The sequence below is a fragment of the Globicephala melas genome, chromosome 13 (assembly GCF_963455315.2).
Source record: "Globicephala melas chromosome 13, mGloMel1.2, whole genome shotgun sequence".
In the NCBI taxonomy this organism is placed as follows: Eukaryota; Metazoa; Chordata; class Mammalia; order Artiodactyla; family Delphinidae; genus Globicephala; species Globicephala melas.
The window spans coordinates 38980073-39000911 of NC_083326.1; the positions used below are offsets into that span (position 1 = coordinate 38980073).

Genomic DNA, 20839 nt, shown 5'->3' on the forward strand with positions numbered 1-20839 from the left:
ATTTGAAGTAATAATGGCCAAGAAATTCCAGAGTTAATGACAGACATCAAACCACTGACCCAGGAAACGCAGAACAAACACCCGACAGGATATCAGAAAATCTAGTCTGCACTTAGGTGTGTCATATTCAAACTGCAGAAAATGAAAGGCAAAGAGAAAACCTTGAAAAAAGCCAGAGGGAAAAAACATCTTACTTGTAGGCTAAGAATTACAGTGCACTTCTCAGTAGAATCACGCAAGAAGGGAGTGGGGTGAAAACTGTTCAAGGAAAAACAACCTAAAATTCTATATCCAGTGAAACTGTTCTTTAAAAGTGAAGGATAAAGTATTGTTTGCTGTTACTGAAGGTGGTCAAGAAGAGGTTGAATGACAAGGACAAGAGAAATGTTGGGTCTAATGTTTGCCTCACTGTATTCTATATATAAACAACTGGCTCTGGGAGATGGTAGTATATATTCAGCAAACATGTATTTCAGGTTTTTGAGGAATGTTACAAACCAGATTCCCTTCTTGGAGCTTCACTCTGGACATGAGCATATTGGAGATTGGAGCAGGGATGTAGCAGAGAAACTATGTGTGCTCCCAAACAGCCCAGAACCTCTGATTTGTGGCCTGCCTGTTAAAGCCTTGTGTAACAGTGTTCCATGGGATGCCCAATTTGGGAAATATCAAATTGGCTGACCTCCATGACCCTGAAATAGTGTGATTCTTTAGAAACTGGGTAATACATACTAAGGGAGTGAGACCAGAAGGTCACACAGAAAATGAAAATAATTTAGGCTAAAAGGTCACACAACATGAAAATTTATAGAAAGCATAATTAAGTCTACTTCCTAACTTAAATATCAGACAAGTAGAAAAATTAGTTATATCTCACTTCCTTAAATTCCTTCTTCCCACTTGATTTTGAAGTTGCTTACAAATAAATGACCTCAGTTATATGCTGCCTATCAGCTCCTGGCTCCCCCTCCCCCTCCAAGGTCAAAACTGATGATTAGTGATAGGTTCAACTTTCCTGGAATATTGGTCATCGTTCCTCATTGGACTAGCCCCTTGCCTTTTCTTGTTTCTTTTCCCTTGTGTCTTCTGTATGTTGCTGCTATTATTATTAGTCCTTCTTTTGTTTTGTTTTGTTTTTTTAAGTCTCTAGGCCCATATGCTGTTATTCATGAGAAAATGACAGCTCCTCTCCATTACTGGGGATTCCAGAGATGTTTTAATGGCAGAATTAGACTACCTAATACAAGTCACAGTTTGTTTCCTAAACATGTTGGATTTTGAGTTTTAGGGACATAACTGTTAGTCCTGTGACTGTGGTGATCCTATATTTCATGTAAGGTAGATTTCAGTTGGATAACACACTTCTAAAGAATACCCATCCCAATAACAATTCCAAGATACGAGAGGCAGGATAGCATAATGGTTAAGCATGAGGACTCTGAAGCCAGACTGTCTGGGTTTCAAGCTTTTTTGACCTTGTCTGTTGACTTAAAAGGAAGTTTCTTAATTAGTGGTTAATTGTGCTTTAATTTTATTATCTGTAATGCATGGATAATAAGAGTCTCTACCTATGAAGATTAAATGGACCACTTAGAACAGCATTTGGCATTTAGTAAGCACATCAAAATCTTGGTTAGGGTCACCCTCAATCTAGAAATTTATAAAGCTTATTTATAACAGTATCTACCCTCATTACAATTTAGCATTTTTGATTTTTTAAAACCCAGTCGATAGCCAGGTAGGCATTGGGTTCCTTGCAGAAAACTAATTCCCTGAGAAAATATTAAATCTTTTTTCTACTTGTTAATCCAGAAGGCTAATGAGCCTTCATGGTAATAGAATTATAATTTACTAACAGGTGGGAATTACCTATTCCAAGAATATTTTAGAAGTAAAATCTGCTTTTATTGTAGAATACTTATTTAAGAGAATGATAGTAAGCCCTCAAAGGAACTGCAAGATATAAGACAGTTTGTTAGATGACATTCATTTACACTAAAGTATTTCCCACTAAAAGGTAACTTTTCTGCAGTTGGTCAAGGAAAAATGGTTCCATCAGAGATGTGTGGGATAATGTGAAAAGAAATGAGAAAGGATTTGATATTTTACTTTTAAAATACTTTAATTATATATACAATAGTTTTTAACAATTGCAGGACTAGATCCCAAGCTAAGTTTGGGTATTTGTTTTCTAGAAGACAAGTTAGGGCAAATCACTGAGATCTTTACCTGCTTTACACTCTGTTACCTGGAGATGGCAACAGACTTGACTAATCTCCCTGACATCATGGAATTTCTTGGCCGCCTTTAAGAAAATAAGTGGTATTTTTAAAATATTGATTGATACTTCAATTAACTTTTCCTGTCTAATCTAGCAAAGAGCCCCAACCCCAGGGTAAGCAAAATGAAGTAAATTATGGTGGATCCTGAAAAATGAGAATCAGAGCTTCTAAATAGTTACATTGAAGAAAGTCACTTAAGGAAGACTTGTTAACATTTAAAGAGAGGCAGAAGACATAATGAAATACATATCAAAGAACAAAACCATTTAGGGGTCTGCAGAAGAACAAATAAAATGAACCAGGATTATGAAGATTACCATCAACCTAAGGGGTTCTATAATATGTTCTGAAGATTATGTCTTGATAACTATTTTGAATGAAGATAACTAGCTCCACCTTCAACGTTAATTTGTGCTTTTGTGACCCAAGGACCAACTTATTTTATTCTCAAACATGTAGTTACTATGACGACTGATTAAAAATGATGTAACAGGTAAATTTTAAGTAGCCAAAACTGAATCAACCAGATTTCAGACTAAGAATACATATAGTGAGATATAAAGGGAGAAATTAAATTGCTTAGGTGTTTGCATAGATACAGCTTGTGGAATACTATGGAAATAAGATGTCGTATGGAAATACTACATCACTCCATCTTTAAGAAATGCTATTGTGGAGAAAGTCTTTATTTTATTTTATTTTATTTTATTTTTTTTGTGCGGTACGCGGGCCTCTCACTGTTGTGGCCTCTCCCTTTGCGGAGCACAGGCTCCAGACGCGCAGGTTCAGCGGCCATGACTCACGGGCCCAGCCGCTCCGCGGCATGTGGGATCTTCCCGGACCGGGGCACGAAGCCGTGTCGCCTGCATCGGCAGGCGGACTATCAACCACTGCGCCACCAGGGAAGCACGGAGAAAGTCTTTAATACTAGGATGTCCATGTTTTTTTGGCTGAAAAAAATATCCTCATATGTCTTTTAAAACTGGGGGTTGTCCAGCCCATATTGTTATACTTGAAAGGCACCCTAAACATTGATTTCACAAATGAAAAGTGAGAGAGAATGCATTATCAAAGCCTTGTTTTCAGAGCATTCCGGAATCTGGATTACACTCAAACTTGATTCCTACAAAAGCTACACAGCTTGCTCACTAGAATCAGGATTGGGCTTCCTAACTTGATATATTCCTCTTTCTGCTGCAGCAGCTGTCTCTCAGGAAGTGGGTAGGAAGGAAGGGGCAGTAATATGGTAGGCATGATGCTTGAAATTGTTGACCATAGCCCTTAATGGCCACTAAAGATGCACATGTGGGTATAGTTGAATTTCTCCCAGTTTTTTTTTTTAATTCAGAGTCATGTATGAGAGAAGAGAGCAGAATTATTAGTAGCATGTGCAAGGTAATGGCAGCCCCTATATATATATATATATATATATATATATATATATATATATATATATATTATTTATTTATTTATTTAAATTCAGAAATAGTTAAGCTATTTAAGCAACTGAAATATTAGAACAACTGTATCTGGATCAGCCCTAAAATGAATAAGAACTCCAAATTTTAGGAAATTTATCCTCTTAGCTGTTTTTGGTGCAAGATGGTTCTGATACCATCCCCGAATGATAACTGCAGTTCTGTGGCACTTCATAATTTGAAAACTTCCACATTAACTTATTTAAGCCTCACAGCCCAATAAAATAGATACCCATATTTTACAAAGGAAGCAGCTGAGGCTTAGATAATCTTAGGGTGCCCTTGCCTAAGATTACAGGTAGTAAATTGAGGAGGTGGTACTTGTATCCAGATCTTTTGACCTAATGCCCAGGAGAATCGACTGGGGACCTCTTCACACCCAGTGTTCTGCTGAACACTGTAAGGAATATAGATACACAGAAAGTGTGTTTCCCCCTAATTATGAAAACTAGAAAACAGTATAGTAGTATTTAAGTTCAGAAATAACTTGAATAGTAGCAGATCATAGGAAGTTAGTGTGAAACTAAAGTAGGAAAAGTTTCTGTGGCAAAGTTTGGTCTTAAAATAGGTCTTGTAAAATGGAGATTTGGACACAATGTATACTCAACATTAGCTGTAAAGAAAAGCATTTCTAGTGGTGGTTCAGATTTCAACCTAGCTCTAACCCACTCTAACTGCACACAAGATAGATAACACCTCCTGATTCATTAATGTTGAAATATAGTCAGACGAGGATTTGCAGTTTTAGGGTGGTGGTGGTGGTGATACTGGCAAGTAAATTAAGAACAAAAATACAGACCTTGTTGAATGAGGGGAGAATAGTGAGGGAGAAGTAAAATGACTCATGTAAACAGTCAACAGGAAATGAGGTGAAGCATTGGTTCCCAAAGTGGCAGCTGATCTTTCAGCAGAAATTCCGCAGGCCAGAAAGGAGTGGCATGATGCATTTAAAGTGACAAAAGGGAAGAACCTACAACCAAGAATACTCTACCCAGCAAGACTCTCATTCAGATTTGATGGAGAAATCGAAAGCTTTACAGACAAGTAACAGGTAAAAGATTTCAGCACCAGCTTTACGGCTGTTAATGGAACTCTCTGGGTAAAAAAGAAAAGGCCACAACTAGAAACAAAATTACAGAATGAAAAAGCTCACAGATAAAGGCGAACATACAGTAAAGGTAGGAAATCATCCATACACAAAGCTAGTAGGGAAGTTAGACAAAAGTAGTAAAATTATCCGTCCACAATAAGGAGGTAAGGGATGCACAAAACAAGATGTAAAATATATCAAAAACAGTAATTGTGAGGGGAGGAGAGTACAAATGCAGGGTATTTTTAAATGCATTTGAAATTAAAAGATCAGCAACTTAGAGCAATCACGTATATATATAGACTTCTATTACAAAACCTCAAGGTAACCACAAACCAGAAAATCTATAATACATATAAACACGAAAAAGAAGGGATCCAAACACTAAAAATAGTCATCAGATCACAGGAGAAGAGAACAAAAGAAGAAAGAGACCAAAGGGGACAGGGCGGGAGGGATAAATTTGGAATTCGAGATTAACAGATACAGACTACTATATATAAAATAGATAACAAGGACCTACTCTATGGCACAGGGAACTATATTCAATATCTTGTAATAACCTATAATGGAAAAGAATCTAAAAGAATATATATAGATATATTCTTTAAATATATATTATATATAACTGAACCACTTTTCCTGTACATCTGAAACATTGTAAATCAACTATACTTCAATTAAAAAATTAAAATTAAAAAAAAGACTTTTAAATACACAGACTAGTCAGAGCACGATACCTTTGCAGTAAAAGCAGTTCAGTATTGCTGAGGGAAGGGGCTTAATTTTTTAATGCTTTGGCTTTTCAGCAGTTCTTTTTAAAAACTTAAGATTAGGTCCTTCCCCTTCTTTGGGACTGGAACAGAGCTAAATTCTTTTAGGAAAAAAAAAAGGTTATTTAGGTTAAAACACAAAATAAGTCTTTTGAAAGCTGTTTTTGCAAAATGCAGGTTTAGTTAGAAAAGAATGAGAACACTGAAAGAGACTTATGTAGTGGCCTTACCTATTGATGTGTTTATCAGATTAGACTATCACACCTTTGACTTTCCCTGATACATGCATGCCACTGGGTCCACGTTTGTGTTTTCTCTTTCATGCTTAGGGTAATTTTTCTGGTTTACTGAGAATAAAAAGAGATATTTCTTTTCTCCCACTCCAGCTTTATTGAAGTAAAATTGGCACATAAAATTGTATATATTTAAAGTCTACGATGGGATGATTTAACACATGTATTTGTGAAATGATTACCACAACCAGGTTAATTAATATATTCATCACATGGCTACTTTGGTGATGAGAACACAAGGTCTACTCTCTTAGCAGTGTATCAGGGGTACAACAAGTGTACAACACAGTATTATTAACTATAATCACCATCTGTACATTAGATCCCCAGAGCATATTCATTTTATAACTGAAGGCTTGTACCTTTTGACCAGTATCTCCCCATCTCCCACCCCTGCTCCACCCCAGTCCCTGGTCACCATCATTTTCTGTTTCTGTGAGTTCATCTTTTTTTTAAGGGTCCACATATAAGTGAGATTATATAGTATTTGTCTTTCTCTGTCTGGCTAATTTCAGTTAACATAATGTCTTAATAGGTTTGTGCAGGTTGTTGCAAATGACAGAATTTCCTCGTTCTCATAGCTGAATGTTCCATTGTATATGTGTACCATGTCTTTATCCATTCACCTGTTGACAAAGAGTTGGGTTTCTTCCATATCTTGGCTATTGTGAATAATGCTGCGATGAACATGGGAGTGCAGGTATCTCTTCCAGACACTGATTTTGTTTTGAGGTCAGTGTTAGATATTTGTTCTGACACCAGGAGGGCGCTATCTGTTTTATTACATGTTTCTCATGCAAAATCTTTGAGTCAGGTCTGTGGAACTAGGAGTGGGACAATGGCAAGCTTTTCTTTAAGTGATGCCCCTGCTATAGGAGCTGAGCCGTTGGTGAAGGGAGGGGGTGCAGGAGCCTGTGTTCCTCTTGGCTTGCCTCTTCTCGTGAAGACCACCACCTCCTGAATTGGGGGCAAGGGTTATCCGTGCTCCAGTATTCTCAGCTTCTGCATCTAAGGTAGAGCCTGCGTTTCACGGAGTGGGGCTGAGCAGAAGGGCGCCCTCAGGCTCTTAAACTTAAAATTTTTGAACCCTTAATCCTCTCTTTTTTTGTTTACTTGTAAAGTAGCCTTGACTTCCCCGCCCCCCCCCCACATGGCTGTATTTTATTCTCCTATTGCTCAACTTTATTTTCTTCATTTATACCTGAAATAATATTGATATTTATGTTTTTTTATGCCTCCTTCCCCCTGAAATGTTAGCTTTGTAAAGGCAAGAGACCTCATCTGTTTTGTTTAACACTGTTATCTCCAGCGCTTAATAAATATATACTAGCCATATGCTGGGGACTGCCATCACAACACTCCCAGTCTTGTAGGGCAGAGAGGAGGATTGTAAATAGACAGTCAACAACATTTTTCTAAAGGTGTGCATTCATGGTGCTGTGATGATTCTGACCTAAGAGAATTACTATCATTATTGTACATCAGAATCAAAACAATATACATATCTTATTGTAAGCATTGTTGCCATAGGAAGCCAACTTGTGGAATCTTGGAGCCTCTTTCTAGACCACCAGTGAGGCAATTGAAAAGTTTTGGGACTATGGCCTGGATCATAGAATTGGGTAGTTCGTCAGGTTTCATCTGGTTTTTTCTTCAGGCTAACATCAAATAGTTAACCAGGGCTACTTAAATCTTTTGTCTTTCAGATGAAAGTCTGCCTGTGACAGTAGCAGAAAGCTTTTGATTACTACTTTTGTTCCTAATATAGTAAAGCACGATTTTACTCGCTTATGAAGGATAATCACTCTTCTCACAGGATTATTGAAAGGATTAAATGAGTTCGTATTTTAATGTGTGGCATATTATGGGCATTCAATAAATGGCAGCTTTTGATTATGTTTACCAAATTTCTTGTATGCAGTGTTGCCAATTGGTAGAAGGCTTTTATCAATAATTGCCACAGATCCTTTGAATCAAAGGATTAATATAAACCTTAATAATTGAAGTACAGCCTATCTGGATGCTAGAAACTAGAAATTAGGGTGAGCAGTAATGACCACTAAAGGCACATAAGACATTTCTCAAAACATCTAGCCTCGAGAGGAGCAGAGAGTAATTACTTCTGAGCATGTTTGAACAGCATCTGGCTATGTCATGCTGACCCCAGAGTACTTTAGGTGTTACTTATTAGAGAATGATTTAGTAAGAACAGAGGGACAGATGGAGATATGTGTTTGCCCCCCTATCAGCATGTGCTGAGGAAGACACGTATGCTAAATGAGATGTGTGTGGAGATCCGACTGAAGAGTATGCATCTAGAATGAAATACTCTGGTGCTTCTCTTTTGTTTGCCACTCCGAGCTGTTATGCTGAAACCTACCTGATGTTCCAGTGTGTCACTGGCAAAGGGGAAAAGGGAACAGGAAAATCTTACCTTGAGGTTATAGATCCCAATTAAACTCTCTTTTACTCAACCTTGATCTTCATGATGGATTAGAAATTCAGGAACAGGCAGACATGGCAAAGATTGACCCCTCTCTTGTGTGCCCAAAGCTCTCCTAGAACATGTCCAGCTTTCAACCTTGTCTGCTTTGTCTGCCATTGTGCCCAGTTCCCCATGCTTCAGAAATCTTCTCCTTTCCCTTAGAGCAGTTGTGATATAGTAATTCTGACAAACTCCTTTCCCCAGGTTTAGTTATTCTTTAAAAGAGGAGGCTCAGTAACACAAAGTTTGCTAACTGATTTCATTTTATACAGAAAAACCGTAGAGAAGTAGCTCACAAATTGGCTGTGTATTAGCATCCTTTGGGGGAGATTTTACAAAATTTGAGAGCTCTGGATCCACTGCCAGAGATTCTCATTTAATTGATAGATAGTGAGGCTGGAGTTCTCTTGAAAATTCTGAGTTTCTTCAAAAATTTCCTAGGTGATTCAGTCAGAGTTGAGAAACAGCTAAAGAAGAAGGGCTTTTTGTGGAGAGAGCCCTTTGTGGAGAGACCCTCGACCCCAGATGAAAGCTTATCACTCACCTGGTCTGTCTTGAGATCACCCTCGGTCAGAGGGAAGAAGAGGGCTGTAGGCTTTATAGAGGGAATAATACCCACTTTCTAGGTTCCCCTCTTCACATCCCACCTCTGCTAGGTGATGGAGTAAAGAAGGGTCCTCTCTCCTTGTTGAAGTCTGGAAACTTCAGTTAAAAGATATTTCCACTACAGAGAAGGGGCTGTTTCCCCCTAAGCCAAACATGATGTTAATTAGTTTCCAGTCTCTGACTCCTTAGGCTGCTGTTTGCAGGGTTTCCTAACCTTCTTTCTGTGGCATTGTAATCCTTTGGTGATCTGGCAAAGCCTTGGACCCCTTCTCAAGTTAAATATTTTAAATATAGAAAATAAAATGCATAGCATTACAATGGAAACAAGTTATATTGAAGTAGAGCTTATTGAAATAATAAAAGTACAGTAATATATGCTTCTTTACTGATACATTAAATTACATGTAGCAGTTGGTCTAATAATTTCAAAGTAGTCATAAATGTAAACAATATTTTAAGATAGATGTGAAAAACTGTAAAGTAATATTGAAGCAACTGGTTTCTATTAAACTCACAGATACTGATAATGCTCCTGTGGTCTGCTGCCAACATTCAGAATTGAAAACAGTGCTAAATTTCAGTTTAAGTTTGTGAAAATAAATATATACTTTTTCTTACCCAAGCTCCTGTATACCTGAAAATCTTATATGTTGTGGTTAAGTATATTAATACTTTAGTCTTCTCTTTACAAGTGTGAAACAAGAGCTTACGATTGTGATTTTTCATAATAATGAGTTTACCTACTTGAGTATTTCCCAAGTCCCTCTTTTGATCCTAAAGCTCACATTATAATCTCGTTATACAGCATAAACTGAATGTTTTACCAGATTTAATGTAGAGCATTAGCTAGATAAGCTAGATAGCTCTTCTCTGAACTCCCAGAAATGCTAATGAGAGTGGTTTGATGTTACAGGAATACAAGCGCAAGTTAGCCAGAGTTTCCCTGGTGCGAAAAGAACTCAGGTCCCGGATCCAGAGCCTGCCGGACTTATCTCGATTGCCCAATGTTACTGGCAGCCACATGCACCTGCCCTTTGCGGGGGACATCTACAGTGAAGATTGATGACCAGTCTCTTTCCAGGGCCCAGGACTTTGCAAGAGATGGAGACAGGTTAGGTGGATAGTCCTGTAGTGTTATTTTTGTATATTGTTGAGAGAGTGACATTAACAAAAAGAAATAAGTAATTTATAAAATTGTTTAAAATGTTGGTTTGTTTACTATTTTATTGGTAAGTTAACATGACTTAGTTTAAACAACGTGAATCTCTGTGTATTAATAAGCTCACAAATAGTGATTATTTTCAAAAGATCTTTTTGTAAATTTTTTTGATTCAGGGCCTTGTGAGAAATTCCATGTTTCTATTTCTTCATGTATTTTCAAATGATTTTCTTTATTTTCTTCAGTATCTAATCACTGTATAGTATGTAATTCCTAAAGAGTAAGAACTAATGAGGAGTTTGTTGAGAATTTATTATGGTATAGTTAGGACTTGATTGTAGAAGGGACTAAGTGTTCCAACTTAATTTTCATCCTTCTCCCCAACCAAAATATCAGTTCTGTGCCTCTCAATGCCTTTGATTCCTATTTCCTAGAGGTCAGTAATTTAACAGTAAATATGGATGTCATTTTGAGAGTCAGATCAGAACCTAGAGAACTTTTCCACAATAGTACTATAGGGGTTCCATTCCAACTGCCACAGTGTAGAATAAAAGGAGTGTTAAATAGGGACCCCCTTGAATAAACTGTTTATTATTATTTGGATAGATTAATATGAAAATGCTTTGGAAATGTTATGAATTTTGACATTGTACCAAGAGAACAACTCTGATTCTAGAACTGATTTCTAGTTGTCAAATCAGGCTCCTTTTAACATAATTGATCCCTTTAACACAAAGCCATCTGTGGGATTAAAAGAAGTGTAAAATAATGATACTTTATTATTCTCTTAGCCATTTAACTTTAAAAACAATAGTATTTTTAGCTTTAATATCTCAAGAACACAATATTCATTAATGTTCAGTAAAGTAGCCTGGAACATTATTAATGTTTCCTTAAGGTTTTTGAATGACTGTATATTTGGAAATTAAGCAGTGCTACACTACAGGGTAGATCTGGTAAATATTATATTTGTATATTTAGAATTACCAAAACAAATGTACTTTTTTTTTACCTTTTATTTCTAACCCTGTGTGTTAGAGCAGTTGCATGCTCTCCTGCTTTCTCTTTAAATCACATTGTTAAGCTGTGGATTTTGTACTCAGTGATGACTTAGGATGAACGTTTTTTTCATTCATTACTTTACATATTAGAAATTTTTCTTTTCGTTGTAAGAAGATTCAACTGAGATAGTCAATAAAACATCTTTTAGATCCCACAAGCCAGTTATGTCTCACTAGTCTGAATGGCTTCACTCTTTCTCAGTATTAGAGATTATAGCTAAAATGAATTTATATGTGAAGGAGAAGACAAATATTTATTTTTGGTAGCCAGTAGTTTTGGGAACAGTGCTTTTAACAGTTTGACCTCTCAGAAACAGACACACAGAGAAGTAGTTCCCACATATGGCTTATATTCCAAAGTTTTTTAGTCAACTTTTGGGACTCGGGGCACATTTTTTCACAGGAACGGTAGTAATTAGATTCCCTGTGAACACTACCACAGAAAGCTCACCCAGGAATCTAATCCACTTAACCATGAATGTACTTAACTTGTAATGTGGTTGACAAATTACTGGTAGTAGATCCTGACCAACATTTGTAACGTCACTAAGAAAATGGTGTGTAGCAGCCAGACTTACACATTGGGGTGTATGTCTGTCTTGTGTACTTCTGTCCCTAGGTGTAGGATATGTAAGAAAAAGATTCAGCATGGTGGTGGAGGGTGTAACCAACGCACAATTATTAAAACCTGGTTATACCTGTTGTAAAAGTATGCCACATAAGTTAATTTTTGTTAAAGTGAAAGCAAAAGCTTGTGTATTAATTTATTTTCAGCATCTTGACCTTATTTATGATCTGCTGAAGTGTTGATTTATCTATTCAAAATGCATTTTTTCCATTTAAAACTAATTTATAAACTATGTACTCCTGGGAAGATTTGAAACCTATTAGAAGTTTGTTGAAATATTTTCACCATTTAAGACAGACTTCTGACATAGATACTGATTTTAATGCCAGTATCTGCTCTAAATATTTATGATAAAAACGCATTATTTTTTAAAGAGCTTGATGCGATTTGTGATAAGTGATAGTACTCAACCTGAATCCTACTCCCAATTTCACCCTTTGACCAGTCCTCCACAAACCTTCAGTTGTTGGTTGATTTACTGACTGTAAACACAAATGATATGGTCTGGTTTAGAAGTTATGTTTTCAGCCTTATGATAATTAACATGGTAAGCCTTAGCAGTAAATAGCTTTCCTTTCTAAAAGGGAGACTACATTTTCTCAAGAAATGGGGCTAGCTGGGGGTACTATAATACCAGATTCTGAATCATGAGCATTTTCTTCACTGTGTACGTGAGGCAAGTCATGCATTTTTGAGTGCAGCTTGGCCTGGCCCCTCAGGAGAAAAGCATGTCACCATACTTGCAGTAGGGGTATTTTGGTTTGAATGGATACCATCACTCTTTTCTCCACAAACAGTGCAGAGAGCTGTCTGGAGTGGCAGTTTGAACAGATTCCCTGGTGTTCCCTCTGCTCCTTCCATCATTACAGTAAGTAAAAGAACCACATGGGGGAACCCGGGAGTCTGAGAAAATGAGCTGTGCTTAATAGCCAACCTCCCTTTCTATGAAAACCAGTCCAGGTGCAGCTATTTTGGTACCTCTTCTCACATACACTCTGCGTCAGGGTTTTTCTGTAAGAACTCCTTCAGGGTCAGCAACAGCCGGGATGACCTTGTCATCTTGATTTGTAAAATTAAAATAACAAACCTAGGTTGTCAATTGTCACTGTAGATGAGCAACTCATCTATTATCATTATTGAACAGGTTCTGAGAAATCTTTAGAAAGAAAACACTCAAAAGTACAAATTAATAAGGAAAGTTAGAATGTCCTTCCTGAATTTTCCATTCAAAAAATTTATATTATATGAAATAACATAAAGCTCTATACTGCTTTGATTTCTATTAAGAAGTAGCTCCTAAGATGTAGTCTTGTTTAATAGTTGTTGCACTGTATCAAAGCTTTTTAAAGTGTAAATCCAATTCTTCTCTGTATAGAAAGGGAGCATTGTGTTACTTACTGAATTTATTTATACAGAGCATTTGTTGCCATCTGTAATTCCAGCCATCCACACATGAGTCTGTTCTGAGGTGGCAGTAGCACACGGGAAGATGAAGTTTCCCTATTTCTTTACCCCTTTTTCTTTGGTGGTATCTGATGAAAATATAAGATGTTCTTAATAAAGTTTTACGTTCTTTTTGAGATGTGTAGATTATTTTTGTGAATTTGTTTAATTGGATATGGGGTGGGGAGGGAGACATTGATGGACTGGGAGGGAAACAAAGTACTGGAAGTGTCCAGCAATATTACCGTGGAGAAACTGCCAAAGGAGATTCTATTTGCATGGTCAATGGGAACCGAACTTGAGCGAACATCCGAATCACCTGGAGGGCTTATTAAGCTATAGGTTGCTGGGCCCCACCCCCAGAGGTTCTGGGATAAGGCCTGATAGTTTACATTTCTAACAATTTGATGGTAATGCCACTGAGTTTAGGGACCACATTTTGACAACCGCTGCTCTAGAGTAACTTTCAAGTCCGTGACTTGCTTCATGATTTAAAATTCCAGGTAATTTCAGGCAATTCCAAGTAATAAGATAATAAAGTATGGGTTTTACAGTTCCGTATATAGCAGGTTCCTTTGGGCAGAGAATGAGACCATATCTTGTTTTGTGACCTACTGCACAGAAATAAATAGTGCTTTTTTTCTTTCTTTTTTTTTTTGCGGTACGCGGGCCTCTCACTGTTGTGGCCTCTCCCGTTGCAGAGCACAGGCTCCGGACGCACAGGCTCAGCGGCCATGGCTCACGGGCCCAGGGCTCCGCATCATGTGGGATCTTCCTGGACCGGGGCACGAACCCGTGTCCTCTGCATCGGCAGGCGGACTCTCAACCACTGCGCCACCGGGGAAGCCCAGTAGTGCTTTTGAGTGAACAGATTCACTTGGTACCTTGAAATCCCTTGGAGTACAGGTCCTCTCACCACATCTTGAATTTAAAGCAGAATTGGAAAATACTAGAAATCTGAGGGAATCTCTAGGGCAGTGTTTGCCAAACTCCTTTTATAAGACTCACTTGGGACGTTTGCAAAAACGGCACATACCTCCTGAATCAGAATTCTCTGTGATTCTTATCTAGAAAGTCTGGGAGGTCTAGTCCTTAGGCTAGTGCCCCTGGTTTTCCATTCTGGATGGCCATTCTGGTCACTTTATCTGTATCCGGGTGCTTCCCATTCCCATTCCCATTCCAATCTTCCCCCCTTGCAGCAGTAGGTTTTATACAGTGGGACCTGCATCCAGAGATTCTGTTTCTGAAGATTTGGGATAGATTTGGAAATCTGCATTTTAAACAAGCTACCAAGATGATTCTGATGCAGGTAATTCTTGACTGTACTTTGAGAAACAATGCCCTGCAAAGCAAATTATGGTCTATAACATACAGTGATGGTAGGTCACGCATTTATGGTACTTCCTGTACACCAGGGCTGCTCTAAGCACTTCACATATCCTTTGCGATAGATGCTCTGATTATTCTAGTTTTACATATGGGGAAGCTAAGACACAGTGTAAATTCTGTGTGACCCTGAGCAAGTCAGATGGTGAAGCTGGGATTCAGACCCAGCTCCAAGTCTGACTCTGAGCCTGTGCTTCTGAACTACTACATAGTGCTGCCTGTTATACTGATATGTTGTGTAGCAGCTCCATCATCACCATATCCACATTTTGCATAACGTGAAGTTATAGTGAAATTATAACATGCAAATATTCAAATTAAAAAGTAACATCTTAGCTAGAAGTGTGGTGAAGGAGGGGGGCTTTTGAAAAGATATTATATGCAGTTGTCTTGTGTGTTGTTTTTATTGAGGTAAAATGTATGTAACATAAAATGCACCATTGTAAAGTGTACTCTGGCATTCAATACATTGATGATTAACACTGTTGTGCAACCATCACCACCATTCATCTTTAGAACATTTTCATCTTCCCCATTTAAAACTCTGCCCATTAAACTATAACTCCCTCTCTCTCCAGCCCCTTGCAGCCATTTTACTTTCTGTCTCTATGAATTTGACTTCTCCAGGTACCTCATATAAGTGGAATTATAAAATATTTGTTCTTTTGTGCTTGGCTTATTAAACTTAGCATAATCTCCTCTAGGTTCGTTCATGTTGTATCATGTGTCAGGATTTACTTTTTTTTTTTTTTTTTCCTGTACGCGGGCCTCTCACTGTTGTGGCCTCTCCCGGTTGCGGAGCACAGGCTCCAGACGCGCAGGCTCAGCGGCCATGGCTCACGGGCCCAGCCGCTCCGTGGTATGTGGGATCTTCCCGGACCGGGGCACGAACTCGTGTCCCCTGCATCGGCAGGCGGACTCTCAACCACTGCGCCACCCGGGAAGCCCAGGATTTCCTTTTTTTTTTTTTTTTATAAAGTTTCTCACCACAGACATTCTTTTAAAATTAATTTATTTATTTTTGGCTGCGTTGGGTCTTTGTTGCTGTTCGGGCTTTCTTTAGCTGCATCGAGCGGGGCTACTCTTCGTGGCAGTGCGCGGGCCTCCCATTGAGGTGGCTTCTCTTGTTGCGGAGCACGGGCTCTAGGTGCACGGGCTTCAGTAGTTGAGACACACGGGCTCAGTAGTTGTGGCACGTGGGCTCTAGAGCGCAGACTCAGTAGTTGTGACTCACGGGCTTAGTTGCTCCGCGGCATGTGGGATCTTCCCAGACCAGGGCTTGAACCCGTGTCCCCTGCATTGGCAGGCGGATTCTTAACCACTGCGCCACCAAGGAAGCCCTTGAATTTCCCTTTTTAAGGCTCAGTAGTATTCCATTGTATAGATATAGAATGGTATATTTTGTTTATCCAATGGATATTTTGTTTATCCACATTTTGTTTATCCATTCGTCTGTTGATGGACCCTGGATTGCTTCCACCTTTTGACTATTGTGAATAATACGACTATAAACATGGGTGTACAAATATCTGTGCAAGTCCCTGCTTTGATTTCCAATTGGTTTTTTCAAAGCAATTATTTATATTAGTATCAATGAAGTAGAGTTAGAATGAACTATTGATAGGGATAGTCTAGACAACATTTTAATGAATACCTATGTTTAAGGCATGGTGTTAAATCTTGTGAGATATACAGAGATTATTCAACTGCATGGCTGCTCTCAAAAAACTTACAATCTAGTGGGAATGGATACAGTAACAGTTTTTAGAATTGACCAAAGCTTGCTTTTATTTTTAAACTAGCATATTTTTTCCAAGCCAGTGGTTCCATAGGCCAGCATTAGCCTCAGCTGGGAACTTCTTTGAAGTGCTGAAGTCTCAGGCTCCAGACCTACTGAATTAGAAAATCTAAGGCTGGGGACCAGCAATGTATCTTTTAAACAAGCCCTCTAGGTAATTCTAATGCACACTCAAGTTCCAGGTTTGTTTTGGGTACCACTGTTCTAGGCATCCAACACCTTACCTCAACACTTTATTCTCAAGTATGGGAAAACTTTAGAGGGAATAAAAGGACTTGGTCCAACAAAAGCTATTGTAAAAAAGTGTGCTTTTCCTGACAAGCCAAGGAATGCTTTTTATCTGCCTTATTTCTACTCTTAGGAACCCCACTCTCTCTGCCCTGGCAAATTTCTCCATATTTTCTTATTTCATTTCTCTGTCTAGTGCATCTCTTGTCATTCTTCTGAGGCGGGTAGAGTGAAGGAGAAACAGTAATGCAGTCTGGGCTCTGACCATTATCTGCCTTATCTAAAAGACTGATTAGCCCTTGGTATAATTACACCACCACAGGTTTAGCCATTTTAATTGCTGAAGTCCCTGTGATTTTATTTCCAACTTGTTGGATGCCATCAAAAATGAAAACTGTATTTTACTGCCCTTTTTGTAAATGAATCACTGACTAAAATGGAATGACTAAAGTGAATTTTAGAATTACACATTTCACATTTGAATTCTATGCATCATGGAAAAGGTAAAAAATTGAAATTTTGAATTAATTTAAGTGAAATTGTTATGCAGAGCCATTAGCTTATTCAGATGTATCTAGAAAAAATCAGTTGTATCGGTATTGTTTAGTTTGGTTGATTGTCTTAAAGTCATTTCAAATATACAAAGAAATATTTTTTAAAAATAAAACGTTTATTTATGGAAATACAAGTTAAACAAGAAATTCTGAGGTTTAAATCATACATTAATACATTATTACATTAGTATTTAGTGTTTCCTTTTTCCAGCTCTTGATATTTATGTTATAAAATCTTGTAATACTCTTATGGGATTGAGTTACTAGCAGAGAGCTCACAATGCTATTTGATTCTTAAGGGTCTTTGCATAATTTAGTGATAACTGCCATAAGGTGCTTGTGGGTTTGGTTGTGGTTTTGTGATTTGAACTGTTAGACCGCTTAACAGAGGGAAATTCAGTTTTCATTCTTCTTTTTGAGCTGGTATTTGAGCTCTGCAGGACCTCGGGCACACTTCATGTCCATGTCCAGTTCCTTGTGCCTTTATCTAATTGATAGTTCTTGATACCCTATCCTAGTCATTAGTGCTTAGCATTCTCCCTGTTAGAGTTGCTTGTCCCTCCCTACCTTGGCTAGCATGAGGAAGAAAGACTAACTTCTTTCTATTTCCTTTGTCTTTTCTTCCTTGCTTTTATGTCCATTGATGGACAGAGCAGTTACAATTGTGGTAAAGTTTTACATCAACAGAATAAAGCTCTTTTACTAGTTGGGTGTAATTTTCCCACCAGGAACCAATAAAAAGCAAACTACTAATGATGGAGCTTATTGATTGGTTAAAATATAATTTTTCCTTAACCAGCAGGTTTTGCAACATGGCTTAGAGCTTTTTTTTTTAAGGCTAGTATGTTTTTCAAAATGTATGACTTAGAAATAATATTTAAACAGAAAACCTAATTATTTTAATATAGTGGAAGTGTTTTAGAAATAATATGTAAACAGAAAACCTAATTATTTTAATATAGTGGAAGTGTTTTTAAGGGCGTTTTGTTTTGTTTTGTTTTGTTTGCGGTACGTGGGCCTCTCACTGTTGTGGCCTCCCCGGTTGCGGAGCACAGGCTCCAGACGCGCAGGCTCAGCGGCCATGGCTCACGGGCCCAGCCGCTCCGCGGTATGTGGGATCTTCCCGGACCGGGGCACGAACTCGTGTCCCCTGCATCGGCAGGCGGACTCTCAACCACTGCACCACCAGGGAAGCCCCTAGGGCGTTTTTAAAAAGCTCCATATTATTTAAATTAGTTTTAGAATCCTTGTAGTTATACAATGTAATAATTGGTAATTCAAATAACCCAGGGCAATAGGTATGCAATTTTATTTTTAGATGTTACTTAATCATAGTCATATATGAAATTTAATCTTTACTAGATATATATTTTGCAGCTTAATAATTACCTTTGAATACTTTGATGAGGTTAGATATAATGAAGAGATTTCCCAAGTGCTTGTTTGCTGTCATTTTAGAAATTCTAAACAGTTACTTTCATCATAAAAAGTTAGAGGCAGTGTTAAGCATCATTTGGTTAAAATATTCCTCTATTTCATATTTGTTTTTGAACATTGATTTGGTTTCCATTTTTGTTATATTACTGAGTGCATTACATGGATATGATAGCATTCTGTAGGCAGTTTATAATTTCTTGATACTGTAGTAGAAATCTCATTTGTTGTTAAAGTATAGTATTAAGGATATATAGACTTGTTTCATTGTATGCCACTTAGTGAAATTGTAATTTGTATTTTATGTCCTCTAAGAATGCACAGTGTACTTTTCTAAAGGATAAAAACTGTCAGTAATTGTTTGCAGAGGTCTTCAGATTAAAAAAAATTAAGCAGTCTTCTATTTCAAAAGACATACTATCAAGAGCCAACAAAATTCAGCTGGAGTTGGAACAGCAATTGAAATATATTTCTTTGCTGTCTAGGAAGAAGTTTAATGAGTTCTTTACAGTTTCAAAAATGGCGTCAACTAAACTGTAGTGACTAGTAAGAGGAAGGTGGTCTCAGAGTTTGTAGATTCCCAAGAAAACTGTAGTTTCCCAGTCCAAAATTCCCAGTCCAGCTTTTCAAGATTTCATTGACCTAAGTTGTCAGAAGCCCAATTAATAGGGATGTATAGTGTCTAAATAAATCCCTCCTTTCCATTTAATACAGCAAATGTAGTTTCTATGGTTTTTGAATGAATGTGTTGAGCCTTTAATATATGGAAGTTACCATACCAGAAGCTGAGAGAATTCAAACATGAGTAAGATGCAGCTCTGCCCTTACAGAGCTCAGAATCTAATGTGGGAAACAGATACTGACTATATTATAATGTATTAAGTTCTACACAAGTGGTATGAAAAATGTGGAACACTGAGAAAAGAATGGTTGATGTCTATGGGGAACCGTTGCCTAGAGCTTTATAGAAAAGATGAAGGACATTTGAATTCATCTCTGTTAACTAACCATGCGTCAAATAAGCAATGAAAAAGATTTTTTAAAATGTGTTCCGTACCTGAACACAACAATACTGATGAATTAAATGAAAATTAAGCTAAATGAAATAATATATATAAACATACCTTTTGCTCAGTGGAAATCTGAAGGCATTAGATCTTACTCATGTTGAATAACATGGCTAGGTTTAGGGTAAGTCTACTGGAAAGAAGGGTAAGATTTTAAGGAAGAACGTAGTTACCTGATTTCAACCATGTGCTGCATGGGCCAAATGACAGAAGCTGTCTTCAGGATTGTTCCTTGCCCCCCCAGCCCCTACCCCAAGCCACAGCTATATGTGTAAGTACACGTATGTGTGTATGTATATGTACACACACACATTTCTCTGTGGCTAAAAAGGTGATGCAGTTTTTTTATTCTATTCATGTTGTTGGAAATTCTGTGATAGATAGAACATGATGTTTAGTTTCATAAAACCCAACTCTGTGTCTGAACTGTATTGCAACAATTGTTAAAGTATAGACCAGTAAAATAAAGACTCTAGCATATAGAAATGAAACATGATGTGCAGTCTGATTTCTTTCACTATATTGTCATGACTGGGATTGACTATCTGACAGGGAGAGTGGAACAGATGGCAGCTATCTGTCTGAACTGTAGACCAAGGAGCATGCCACTTGTTCTTGCTGCTAACTAGCTAGATTTACCCTTGGGTAAATGCAGCAGCTCGTTTGTTTAACCACATAATTTGAGGAATGCCGTTTCTGACTGTGTAAAGGATCTGAGGCAACAGCCAGGACTACATACTGGCTGAGGTAAAATATTTGAATTCTCTTTGGAGGAGCATCCCTCACCCAGCTTTGGCTGTGTCGCTCAGACCTGGACCTTTAAGTTCAAGACTCAAGTGAGGGTTCTGTTCACCGATTAATCTAAGGACTGATTTGTTGGAATCTACTATATTTTCCTGCTTTTATTGAATTAATAATTCCCCTGCATGAGCCTAAAGGCTTACATATTTAATTGAGGTTATGAAACTCCCCCAGGTTTCATAGCCTCAGGTTTCATTAGGCTTACTGATCTGAGTAAGTAAGTGTTTTTCTCTTGTCAGAATTTAGGTACTATAGTTTTCAAGGAAGTGCCTA

General features: G+C 37.8%; 1 protein-coding gene across 1 annotated transcript in view; it reads left to right on the top strand.

Annotated features, from left to right (window-relative positions):
• The window catches only part of RPRD1A (regulation of nuclear pre-mRNA domain containing 1A), a 72933-nt gene extending 59498 nt beyond the window's left edge, over positions 1–13435 (top strand). The window contains exon 7 of the mRNA XM_030876544.3: positions 9921–13435. Within this exon, the coding sequence (XP_030732404.1) occupies positions 9921–10070 (150 nt within the window). The 3' untranslated portion in view covers positions 10071–13435. The remainder of the gene's footprint in view (positions 1–9920) is intronic.
• The last annotated feature ends 7404 nt before the right edge of the window (positions 13436–20839 follow it).